The sequence below is a fragment of the Argiope bruennichi genome, chromosome 10 (genome assembly GCF_947563725.1).
Source record: "Argiope bruennichi chromosome 10, qqArgBrue1.1, whole genome shotgun sequence".
Lineage (NCBI taxonomy): Eukaryota > Metazoa > Arthropoda > Arachnida > Araneae > Araneidae > Argiope > Argiope bruennichi.
This window is the reverse complement of record NC_079160.1, coordinates 68204496-68218309: the sequence shown is the minus strand read 5'-3', so window position 1 is coordinate 68218309 and position 13814 is coordinate 68204496. Positions and strand designations below refer to the sequence as shown.

Below are 13814 nucleotides of genomic sequence, written 5' to 3'. Positions count from 1 at the left end.
AAAAAATTATTCCTTTTTCATTACTTATATCAGTTAAAAAATTCAATATTGAAATAATAGATGTAAGCAAATCTGTCAATGATTTTCATTTCAATCCATATTAATATTATACATTAAAAAAATTCATCAGGTGAAAATTAAATTTATAAAAAATATTTAGTAATTGTTTTGTGTTATATAATAAACTACATACTTATTTTCCTCATTCACTTGTATCATATTCAATTCCTTCATAGTACTTATAATATCTAAAGCACTTATCCCTGTTTCTTGAGCAATATCTGAAAACATATTAGAAAAAAAATATTAGTTAAATCAAATAAACTATATTATAAGTTCATAATAAATATTACTTGGTAGGAAGTTTCATAAATTATATAAAATATTAATATAATTAAGAAATCAGAATAATGTCTTACTTTTGATATTAATCTGATGGTTGCTCTCCTTTTTATACCATGCATGAATGTATTCTAGTAAAACACTTTTCCAATAAGAAACATAACTTATTCTTCCTAAATCTGACAAAGGTTTTTCTGGAGTCCCAGGTAAGCCTTCCTTTCTAGAGAGTAGGTAGCCTATATTTTTCAAATAAATCCATATATAAGCATATTACAATTAAAAATTAAACCAAATAATCTGAACAATAAAAGATGAAATAAAGAAAGTATGGACAGATTAAAACAAATTAAAATCCTAACACACAAAAATGAAATAAAATATTTCACATGTTTGCAAATCTATGTTCTTGTATCTGCATCTTTTCAAAGTAAAAGCACAACTATTTTCAGAATTTTTTCAATTAGATTAGTACATATTTAAATAACCTCCAAATATATTACATATATTTTATTACAAAACATTTTAAAAATTGGAGCTATATATGAATAAACAATAATATATATCAGAATTAATATTTATATTTTATGTTATTGGCTTATTTTCAAACAAAATAAAAATTCAATCAATCACTTTAATTCTACTTTCAATAAAAGTACATTTTTGTTAATTCAAAAAAAAAATCTAAACAATGCAATTCAATTACCCTCCTTTTCATTACATTTTTTAAAATCAGTTATGAATTAATTACATTTCCTTAATCTAAAATGCATTCGGTAGTTCCATGACTTAAATGGCCAATATTTAAAAAAAAAAGACAACATCAATGAATGAATACAAATATTAAAACAATACTCACTGAAATCAATTAAAAATCGACCATATCCTTGTCTCTGATATTGTGGCATAGTCATAATACAAGAAACATTATATCTCTGTTGACAAAGTTTCTCCTAAAAACAAACATAGCACTTTAAAAAAAAAATGTCATGAAAAATAAAGTATTTAAATTTGAATTATGAATTAACAAACTTCAATTAAGCAGTTACTACATGATAAATCACTTATAAAAAGAATATTTAAAAACTAAAAGAGCTTTAAACTTGACATAAAAACATTTTAGATCATAGTGTTCACAAGTAGTGCAGTCATATGAAATAACTAAAAGAAACTTTAACAATATACAATTCAAGAAAAGCATTTACCACTATATTTATTTATTTATTTATTTTAACTTGGAGAATGAGAAAAAAGGAAGACAATTGTAACCCAGACCTGGATATTTTAGCTCTTCAATTTTAAGTTCAATTTCTAAATGCCAAAATTGTTAAATTATTTGTATATAATTTCCCAGTATAAATTTGATAAATCAAATAAATATTTCAAAATAATAATTACCTTTGAAAAGTATCCAACAAAATGACAACCTGTTTCATCATTTTTGGTCAATACATAGAAAAGAAATGGCTCAACATCATAATACAGAGTTTTGTGGTCTAAAAACAATTTAGCAAGCAGACAAACATTTTGACAATACAGTTTATTCACATTTCCATCCACTTCAAAAACGGACAGGTCATCTTTACGATAAATCTCTGTTCCAGGTGGATGAGACCAATTGCATTTTCGCTAGAAAAGTAACACAGCAAACCAATTATTAAAACAGCATCAGATTGTTAATCAGTATCTAATTTATTACAAAGTAATTGCAATTTTGATTGGACATTAATAATATAAAAGAAAATTTGCACATGTAGAACATCAATAAATAAATTACACATTTTAAATTTAAATTACATATTTTAAATTTAAATAAATTACACATTTTAAATTTAAATAAATTTACAAATAATATTTTGAAATTACTGTTTAAAAAACTTTGAAAATAATATAATAATTATGTACCATGTGTCTGGAAAGTATGTTCTTACTCTTCATATACTTCAAACAGAATTCACACAGAAATAATTTTGGCAACCTGAAAGTAGTTTTAAAATTTGTATATTAAAATAAATGCAAAAACATTCATTAAAAAAATAAATGGAAAGTACAATACTGTCGATTAAAATCATTATAAGATAAATCTAATTTATAATAAAGAAAATACATTTAAAAAAGAGATTTTGTCATATACATGCATGAAAAAAGAATAATCATAAAAGATTTAAATAATGACAAGTACAAGGTATATTAATAATATTTTTATTGGTATAAAAAATACAACAAAATCAAGAATTCACTAATAGAAGAAGAAAAAAAAAATCAAAATAAATTATGTGTAACCATTGTGAAGGAAATGTATTACTAAACAAACCTGGATGCTGAATTCAGATTTTCTTAAAATTAAAGGAAAAAATAAATTTTCTTAAAATTTAAATCTTTCTATGCTTACAGACCTCCTCTATCACTTTTCAAAAATTAATATTGCAACATAATTAGTACTCTTAAATTTATGTAAATACCTTTCAAAATGTTTCCATTTATTAATTATTCTAATTTTTTAAATAAAGTATAAATTATCATTTTAAAAATTTAAACAGTTGAAATAATATTAACAGGATGAATATATAAAGTCAGTTATGTCGTCTTCTCTCTTATTTAAATTGAAATCTGTTTCAAACACTTTTTATGCAGGATTCAATAACATTAATTATGAATGTAAAGGTTTTACTTTAAAGGCATTATATAAATGAAAAAAAAAAAACCATTAACGAATTTTACAATATTTTAAAAAGCAGAATGAAAAATTAAATCAAAGTCAGAAATAGAAAATTACTAAATAAATTTCCATTTTGTGAGATTTCAATTAATATATAAATCTTAATTTAAAAAGATTCTATTAAGAATATTATATTTAATAAATCTCTATTTTTAGAGACAAAATGCATTAAAAAAAATTTCTAATGACATGGAATAATAAACAGTAAGTAAGGAATTCAAATTTGACGTTTTGGAGATGGGTATTTAAATAAAAATTAGGGGATGTGCATGACTAAGGCGGCTAGTATCCTGTTAATAATAAATCTAATTAATTGTCATTTGACTTTGTTTTACCCTCCATTATGTAATTTTTTCTTGCTAACCTTTGTTCCTTTGAAGTCATTTGGGATTTTCTTTATGTATAATGTTCCATAGCATTCAAATCGAAACTAATCACAAAAACCAAATTGAAACCAACAGTGATCCATTAACAGAAAAAGATACATTGATAATTACAAAATAATAATTTTAAAAAATGCTGAAAGAAAATATTAACACAAACTTCTAACTGGTCTTGAAGTGAGAATATAATGAATCAGCAGATATAAAATAATAAAAATTGCAAACTATGGATCATAGACCTTTGTTAAAAGCCAACAATAAGAAAATGTAAATAGGAAGAAAAGTTTAGAATTCTGTAACTAATTTTCATTTATGATTAAATTTATTTGCACCTAGATAAATCAATTATTTTAGACATTCAAAACAAAACAAAAAACAGGCCAATTCTTTAGACAACAAAACAAGAGATTTGTGTTTCCAATAATGATGCACACTAAATGTATGGGAGATATTTTTATATCTGCTATATGTTACAAGTGGATTTTATAAGCCTTAGTATGCAACTCAAATGCTAATTTCAGTATTTTCTGCATACTTTTAAAATAAATTTTGTAAATTCATATCAACAAGAAATTACCTGGCATATTCTTGAGGATATGGCGATGAGTACCAAGTCTCAATTGAATATTTTCCAAACTCAATAGCACCTGGACTTCGACCTTGTGGCTCTGGAGGAATAGAACCATGTCCCATAACCTTAAAAAAAAAAAAAGAAGACATTTATGAATCAAATTAATTTTAACTTAACTCATTTGATTTCGCATAAAAGGAACTATTCTACATCAATATACTTACTTTCAATGCTGTTTCCTGAACGTTTTTGAAAAGGCTTACATCATTTTCTGTAACACCAGGAGGTAAAGATGATTTTTGTTCAGATACAGGATTATCTAGAGAATGAAAAAATGGCAAACAATGAATAATTAATAGATTTCAAATATATTTTAAGGTAGTAAATATTAAGGAAAATATTAAAACTAAATACAATCACGATATTAAAAAGTTGATCATTCTCAATATACTAAACCATAAATTTGATCATTTGTACTAATAATTTAAATCCATTTTTGTGAATATTAAAGAGTAAATTGAATGACATGGTACTTCGGAATGACTTTCAAGACCATTTGTTTTTGATAGAGGAAGCAAAAATTTTCTCAATGTATATAACAAACTATTATTTAAAATTAACTTACAAATTGAATTCCTATTTCTGATTCATTTATACATAAATGCTTATAATCTTTGAAAGAAAAATTCATCTCATTCTTTAAATTCTAATTTTTAATTGTTTAAAAATATTTTCTCCTGTCATAAATATGCTATTTTATTATCAAATTCAAATAGCTTAACTTTTTTGTATATGAATTATACAGAAAATAATTTAATCATCAAAATATTTCAAATTTGAAAAATCTCCATGTTTCAAACCTTTGAATCTAAAAAAAAAAACTTTCTTTGAAATTATGTACATTAAAAGAAGATATAAACTCAAAATTGCTTTAAGCTGACAGATGGCATTTGGTATTCAGTCTTTACTAAATTTGGAGATTTCTAAAATATTGGGAATGAAATCTATTCAGAAGAGATTTATTTGCCTGACTGTCTGAAGATGAATTTTCATACAATAACTGCAAAATGATGAGAGATGAATAAATCTTCATCACTGAATTATCATATTATTTATAGACACATATAAAATTTGAACCGAATTTCATCAAGAAGTTGACCATCTGTCAATCTATACTTTCCAAAGCATTTAAACACAATAACTCAATAATTCATGACTTAAATAATTAAAATTTGATATGAGATTTTGTGACTACAATTGTAATTCTGTGGCAATTTTGGCTTCAGGGTCTAATTGGTTGAAGAAAAAGAAAGAAAAAATCCAAAATACATATTAATATTCTGGTGCATGTGTGATAATCGCAATTCAGAGAATCAAAGTTTGCATGATACTCTCTTTTATAACTATTATTCATTAATGGCATGCAAGCAAAACAGATTAAAAGACATTTTTGGGAAGACTGCCTCTGCTAGTTTGGCCAGCACCAACCCCAGTTCTAAATCAAGCTCTTTAATATAGCAACAATTTTTAAAAAATTATGTTCATCATCATTAGTTACAGAAGTCTCTCCAATATAACTGATGAAGATGAGATGTGATAATGCATACTTTGCTATAATATGAAGAAATGTTTTATGCTTAAAAATTGCTGAATTGGAACTGCAATAGTTACCAAATTGCACAACATGTACACTAACTAGAAGCAGTAAATATGACAGAAAATAATCATAATTAATTCATATCTTAAATACAAATATGTTTCAATAAAAAATAAATTTTTAATTTGCTCCTAATCATATAGCAGCAATAATGAGCTCACAAAGAAATGTATTTAATGTTACTGAATTAAGCATGAATGTAAATTCAATAAATAAAACAATGAAAAATATTGCTACTAAAAATTCTCAAACTTATTAAAATGCATTAAAATTATTCAGAAATAAAATTCGTAAAAAAAGAAAAGATTATTTTTTTTTAACTTTAAAGTTGGTCTTTGTGCAGAAATATACATTGAAATTATTGAAAAACATTAAAGCTTTTTTAATATTTAATTTTAAAAAAATTACATCCTAAAAGAACAATTTTATCTTACATAATTTTCATCCTAAACATTTTCATCTAAAAAAATTCAATTAAAAATGATTTCATAAAACTTCAATGCCAAACAGTTTATTATTTTTTCTAAGAATAGGCGAGCAGTCCAATAAATCTGTTTTCAAGATTGCATGTTTTAAATGGACAAGCATTACATAGCTAATTATTTGTCTAATTTATCTTACTCAACTTATGCTATCTTTCCTGCCATTGCATTCAATATCTGAAGTTAAATTCTTGAGTTATGACTTTTTACATGCTCACTCTTCTACATTTTTAAACAGTATTTCTGGAGTTCATTTTTTTTTTTTTAATATAAATAACTAACTAATGCAACATCCTAAGAAAGCTTATTTCAGGTAAAAATTTTGATGTGGGTTTAGAATCATTTGTGGATAAAATTAATAAAATCAAATTACATCACTGTACAGAGTAAAATTATTTACAAAGCAATATGCATTTCAGAATTTTTAATACATATATTTCTGATTTTTAATATATATATTTCTGAGGTATTTACAAACAAATCGAACATGTTGAAGAAAACATGTCTTATTTAAATAAGTTCTATAAAAAATGCAAATATATTTGATATAAGATAATAAAAAATGTAATATCATGCTTGATCTTTTCCACAAAGATGCCAGCATGACACTGAGATAAATGAGTAAAAATATAAAAAGGGCGATGTGCCTTCTCCCTCCCTCTCCATTTCTTTAACAATATATTCATAAAATGAAACATATGTTAAAATATATTATAAACACTCATAGTAATTTAAATGAATACATATCAAAGTACCTTCATAATTAAACAAATATTAAATAGCATATTTAATTAATAAAAGAATTTGTGTCTAATTGTTTTTATCAACGTAAGTCACTAAAATGAAATAAATATTATATCTCACAACGAACAATTTGTTTACATACAAAATAAAAAGAGATTTAAAGTTCTTGAATTTTATCTTTTGAATTTTCTAGATTGCTTTAAATTTTAATTCCTGACATACTTTATCTCAGTCACAAAATATATACTAAAAAGATTTTTTTAACATATGGGTGAAATTCATTTGGATTGATATATAAATAGATTTTCAAATATCATAAATACATTTTCTGTAAAAACAATAACTAATAGAATAAATAAACAAATTGGGGGGGGGGTGATATATATATATATATATATATATATATTTGTGGTACATCTGAAATATTTTGAAAAGCATGCCAAGAAAATCTTCATAACATCTGAAACAATGGCAAATGGTGTAAATTATATTAATTCATGCTAGAAAGGAAAAGAAAATTGTTAAGTTTTTTTAAATACAATTTTTATATATTTTTTAATTTGTTTTTAATTTTAAAACCTGTATTAAACCTGGATTTTTTCAATTTTAATAAGTTTGGTTCACAGTTTATTTTAATGTTTTAAACAATTCAAAGTGCTTTTTGTACAATTTATTGGATAACAGTGATTAAATAACCATTTAATCCAGATAAACTAACAACAATCCATGTTAGACAAATTCTCCTATAAAAAAATCTAAGATAACACATCAACTACGAACATGCCGAATTATGTTTAAAAAAATCGAAAAACAAGCAGAAAACTGAAGAATTCTAGAAAAATCATCGACTCATACATTCAGCTCAAATATTAAACAACTACGCAGCACGAGCCATTCAAAAAACACCGCGGCCAATATCGACACTTCCACAACAACTGCTACTCACCGCGGTGCTAAATTACGCCATTGATGAGGTGTGCAGCAGGAGAACGTAGCTCTCGGCGCGCTGTTAAGAGACCTGGATGACGACACACTTTCCAAACGACGAGTAAATCACAGTCGGCACACAAAAACAGACGATATCCAGCTAATTGTTGAACAAACCGACGTTCCGAGCTATCAATCGGATTGATTATTGTTTCACACAAACACAAATATCGGATGTGACGAGTTTACAAACATCTGAAAAAGCGCATCCGAATCGACATCTGCGGATTCATCGTTGTGAAATGTTTACATCCTGCCTTTGGGACACGGCTGGAGGGGAGGGGGAAGAGAAAAAGGTGGCGAGAGAGGTGGGAAGGGGAGGGAGGAGGACTTCCTTCTCAAAAGCTCCCGCTTTCGTTTCTGATTTTTCCCACGAGTGTAGCGGTTTCGATGTTTTAGCGATTTCGACGGGTCTCGGGGTCGAACACAAATAGGTTTTTATGAAGGGGGAAAACTAGGTAAAGCTTTTTTTTTAACCCGTCACTCCAAATTAATATATTTATTCGTTTCTATTCAGTAAACGATATGCTTAGATGTCATGGGAATTCCCAAAGGCGGACCCGTTAAATGTTATTTTCAATCACTCGCGATGCAACTAGGTGAGAATATTGGTAAATGCGGTAATTGCTACGCAGTGCATTTTCTTTCTTTCTTTCTTTTTTTCCCCTTCAAATAAACAAAGAAATGCCCATTTCAACTTGCGATTCATGATAATAAATTCGTAAAGACAAAAATTAAAAGAAGCAAATAGTTGTAAAAGAAACTAAATTAAATTTTATATTTCACATAGGTTTAACTACAAAAAAAAAGTTGAGTATTTAAAAATACAAATTAGAAAAATCACACATGTAAAAAATAATAAAAGGGAAGGGAAATGAATAACTTAAGAAACGGATATAATATCATTCCTGCGAAATTATTATGAAATTCAGATAATTATATCGCGCACAAAAAAATTATTAGTGAGGGATTTTTATATAAGATTAAGCAAATAAGAAGATAATTCTTCAGTTAATATCAACTTTTTAAGAAACCCCATCTCATGCTGTTTTTTTTTTTTAATGTATATGTTGATTCTTTTTTTTTTAAAGGGTAGGCTGACATATAATCTAAACAGCGACATATATGATAACGACAAAAAAAAAAAAAAAAAAAAAAAAAAAAACGTTCAAAACATTTTACAAGACAAACCATTGTAACTAGAACTAGTATATTTGGGCAGCAGTTACAACTTGCATGGAATTTAATTGAATTTTTTAAATTAAAAAGTTAATGTATTTTACAGTAACTTCAAATTACTTACAATAGCTTTTCCTTATTACATGTAAAACATTTTTATACCACCATAAAACACACACACAAAAAAAACAAAAAAACTTTTCAGCTAGACCAATTTTATGCACGTAGTTTTATAATATATTTTATAACAATACTTTTCACTTTTTTAATTATCAGATTTTATACTCAAGAGAATTGCAGCGATATTACATACATTTTATTTATTTATTTTTTTGTATACACGTTATTAATGTTAGATAATTCTAAGGAAATTTTTAAAATAAAATTAAGATGAGGGAATCTAGCAAAAGATATTATAATACTACGGAGTTTTGGACTGAAAAGACTGAATCTTCTTTACATTTTTTTTTTTAAGACTAACCTTATTCGAAGTAAATAGGAAACAAATTAATATCTAATGGACAATAAAATACAATTTTTCTGTTTGTTTATTGTATTGTCTTCGATTTAAAAAAAAAAATGATAATACGAAATACAGAATTTCATTTTTTAATAGAGGAAAAAAGGGAAAACATTTTTCTTTCACTTTGTTCCGGAGGTTAAATTTTACTGTTTTCATCAGGTTTTAAACGTCACAGAGCAATCAAAATCGTAATAAAAGTTCACCTTCAGAGCATATTTATTTAATTGAGGTTTTGAAAAATGTTTTGACATCTGCACACATTGCACGCAAAAAATGAAAACGAGCCGCATTTGTTTAATTGATACTTGACCTCAGATTCATGTACGTCACGCATTTCGTGCGTTCCACACCCAAAAAATTGTTTTTATCCTTTCTAAGTTCAAATACTTTCCAAACAAAAGGTCTTCGTCGCTTGCCATTTAAAACTACTTTATCAGCATATTAGTTACGCCATCATGCATGACGAAGAATTGTTTGATGTAAATAAATTCAAGTACGGGACACTTTTCACGCACAACGCGAGGTGATTGCAACAGTCGATAATATATTTAAAATTCATTTCTACTATTAGGAAATAGTACATAAAAAACTATACTAATCATTCAGATTTTTTTTAATATAAAATATAGGTTTGCTAAAATCTTTCGTAACTTAAACAACATCTGCGATTGCTTTTTTTTATCCTTGGAATTTAAATATCAATATTTTCGAAAGCAATAAAGTTAACCCTATACGTACTATTAGAATTTTAAAATCACACCGAAAAAAAAAACATGGAATTCACTCACAACGTCCGCTTCTACAGAAGGTAGGCATGAAACTGGCATCATGGATGATTTAAATATTTGTCTAGGTCTAAAATGTCTTAAACGCATGCGCGGGAACAAGTTGGAACTATTCTTAGAATGCAAAAATGTTGTTCTGTAACAGTTAAAAGTACAGGCTGATGAATATTTATTTTTGTTTTTTAATTCCTCTTTAGTGTCAGCAAGAAAGAAAGCTTCGAATTTTTAAGACTATTAATGGAACACCGATAATTAGGGTTAGGAAAGATTTGTTTTCTCTTTTGTTTTATTTTGTAGGGTGTAGGATGGGTGCACGCAAGTCGTCACCCTTTCCTCCAAAATTAGTTTCAGCGCGGAAGGTACGGGAATATGTTTTATAAATGGATCGTCAACTACAACAAATTTTTAAACGTCTGCTTAGAAAATGATGAAAATGTATTATCATAATTTTAAAAAAATGAAATTTCCACTTTTTAAATATTTTAATGCAGAAAAATTTATGAATTAACCTGTAGAAAGAGATTTTTAAATGATTTGTAACTATTTTTTTTTATATGAATTACTATATTTCTCATACAAATCCAAGGTACGCAATATCAAGCATGAATGGATACATATACAACTAAAAGCAAAAAGAACTTATTTAAAGTAGACAGGCACGCTGCAAATCTTTAAATCCAAATTGTGGAATTATTCAGAAAAAAGAAAGGAAAAAAAAATGGATATTTCCATGTATGATAAAAATGATCAAACTAAAATAAAATTACTCTATGTAATGAAATATATTTAAAAAAATTGTAATCAATTTTTATCGTCATTTAATAACTTAAATATTTTCAATGAAATAATACATAATATTTATCAAGGTAAGATTTATTATTCAGATGCCTTCTTTCAACATGAAACAGAGACAAAAACATTTTAAAATAGATTGAAAATATTTGGAACTAATTCCATCTTTCTTTCATAGAGTTTATTACACAGATCTTGGAGAAAAACGTTTCCTTTATCAACGTGGCAAGCAGTAAACAAACAAAAAAAAAAAAAAAAAAAAAAACTTTTTTTTTTTTTTCCCTTCCTAGCAGCTCTTAAATATCAAGGATTAAAGCCTGAAGACGAAACATTTTAGGTCAAGGATCAAATAGAAAAACAAAGAGACTACAACACAGGAAAGAAAAGAAGTGGGGAGGGGGGAAGAGAACTAGAGCTGATTCGATCACAAAAAAAAAAAAAAAAACTGACGTACAACCAAGTAACCCTCTTACAAGCTTGACATACTTCATTCTTTTTTCTTAAGGTGCAAAAAAGATAAAAATTGTATTACTTGGAAAAATCATTTAACTTTTTTTAGTCTCAAAATTAAATTAAAAAAAAATACTATGGTACACTTTCCAGATGAAGAAGAAGCCCTTTACTTTTATACAAAGATAGTAATTAATGCTATAATAAGATATTTATTTCCTAATATTTACCAATTTTAAAATATAATTAACTTGATTGAACTAATCGTAACTAACATTCGAAATTCGTTTTACCGACAGAGTAATTTTGAAAATATAAATAAGATAAAATGTAAAAAGAATGAAATTTTCAAGGGGGGGGGGACAAATAATTCATTTTATTTTTCTAGGTACTGATCAGAAAAATTAGTAAATATTTCTTACTAAATACTTCACAGGATATGCTGACCGTAATCAAAATAACTTATTTCTATTTGATTGATTATATAATCTAATAGTAATAATAGTGTCCTTTCGAAATAAAGAATGTAAACATATGACAGATAAAAGAACAATTATAAGAAAAGCTTTTAAAAAAATAAAAATAAGAGCTGTTTTAAAAGGCTTCGATGACAGTAAGAAAACAAATTATGTTTATTAATAATTCTAACAATACAAGATAAAACAAAAGTCATTTCATATGCTGCCGAACAGACTATTTTATGAAAATAATTACATGAATTACAGTTGATAAAACAAAAGCTTCAAATGTGACGCTCAAAATTTAAAACATTTTAAATAGTCAATAAGTTAAATAAACGCGATTATTTGACAATACATTACAATTTAGCAATCACTTGATTATATCTCACGACAATTCAGATTGACAAAAATATTTATCGCCGTTCAAAAATCAGGACGACTCATTCTGCTTACGATTGTAAACTATTTTCAGAGCTTTATTTTATGTTTTTGACAGCCAAGCTATCGATTGCGTGGCGCCAATCGAAATGATTCACTGGCAATTACAGAGGATTACAAAAGAGATGGAAAGAGAAAAGAGAAACAGTGGGGAGACAAAAAATAATAAAATAAAAATACGAAGGAATAAAAAAAAAAAAAAAACGTTGAAGCTGTTGCACATTCTCACCGCAAGAAAACAAAGAAAAAATTTTCTTTTTCTTTCAGAGGGCAAGTTTTATGATTCAATATTAACCGGTTAACCTTGTCAGACAAACTTCCCACCCCCTTCGATAATTAAAAAAATAAAGAAAGAAGAGAGAAAGCCCAAACCAATCAACAATCACAAAAGTCCTCTAAATGAAGTCGCTGATGCGAAACCAGATTCATAAAGATGACCTTAAAAAGAAGTCAGGATGGTTTCAGTCACCTTAGCTTTTTCATTTTTCCCCCTAACCTCCCTTACAACCTTGAGAGAGGAGAAGCGAAAAGATAGTATCTCTTAACAAGCCCGGACGAAAGTAGGTAGAAATAGAAAAGTAGCCGTCCTACTGCACCTGGTTTGTAGACAGATGGTGACGAAACGGTGAGGGCATATGCTCATCGATAAACTAGTAGCCGCTTCCCCTGCTTTGTTACATGAGCGCGTGTTATTAAAAAGCAACGGACGATCGCCTGAATTCGTTAATGCCCGACCTGCTATTATACGGACGTGTGTTCACATCGTTAATGGTCCACTGTTCATTTGCTACTTTTATAAAAATGCCTGTGGTCTATAAAAAAAAAAAACAGAAATTAATTATACTTTGGTCCCTCACTACCGCGACACCTGGAGAGCCATCACTTGCCTACACGTGTCGTCATATTAAATGATCGTGAACTTTCGAACTCCGTTTTGATTATATTTATATACCATTTTCTTAGCTCAATTTTAAAAGGTATACATAAGACTTTGAATTTTTTTTTGAAGAAATTTTACTTTCTCCCCCTCTTTGTCTTGTTTAATTTTTATCAAAATTAAATCTATGCAGGAGTCAACAATATTCATCTAAAAAAAAATAACGTACTTTCTTATTTTAGAAATTGATTATTGCATTGATTGTTTCATTTTTTTTATTTATATACAGAATGATAAAAATTAACAAGACTTGCTTGGTTATTTTAATAATCCAACTAAAAAATGTAATGATTATTATATAAATTTATTAAATAAAAACGCGGGTTATATTAATTGACCACATTTCATATACATATTGGTAACTTTA

At 26.8% G+C, this 13814-nt stretch overlaps 1 protein-coding gene across 3 annotated transcripts in view; it reads right to left on the bottom strand.

Annotated features, from left to right (window-relative positions):
- The window catches only part of LOC129989058 (histone acetyltransferase KAT6B-like), a 59062-nt gene that overhangs the window by 12942 nt on the left and 32306 nt on the right, over window positions 1-13814 (bottom strand). For 2 of the 3 annotated variants that reach the window (XM_056097373.1, XM_056097374.1), the window contains 7 exons: window positions 4237-4331; window positions 4019-4137; window positions 2245-2317; window positions 1738-1968; window positions 1199-1292; window positions 420-578; window positions 194-281 (listed from right to left, as the gene is read on the bottom strand). In XM_056097373.1, coding sequence (XP_055953348.1) covers window positions 194-281; window positions 420-578; window positions 1199-1292; window positions 1738-1968; window positions 2245-2317; window positions 4019-4137; window positions 4237-4331 — 859 coding nt within the window. Of the gene's footprint in view, window positions 1-193; window positions 282-419; window positions 579-1198; window positions 1293-1737; window positions 1969-2244; window positions 2318-4018; window positions 4138-4236; window positions 4332-7591; window positions 7680-13814 lie in introns of those variants that run through there. The other variant, XM_056097375.1, reaches the window with a different exon arrangement.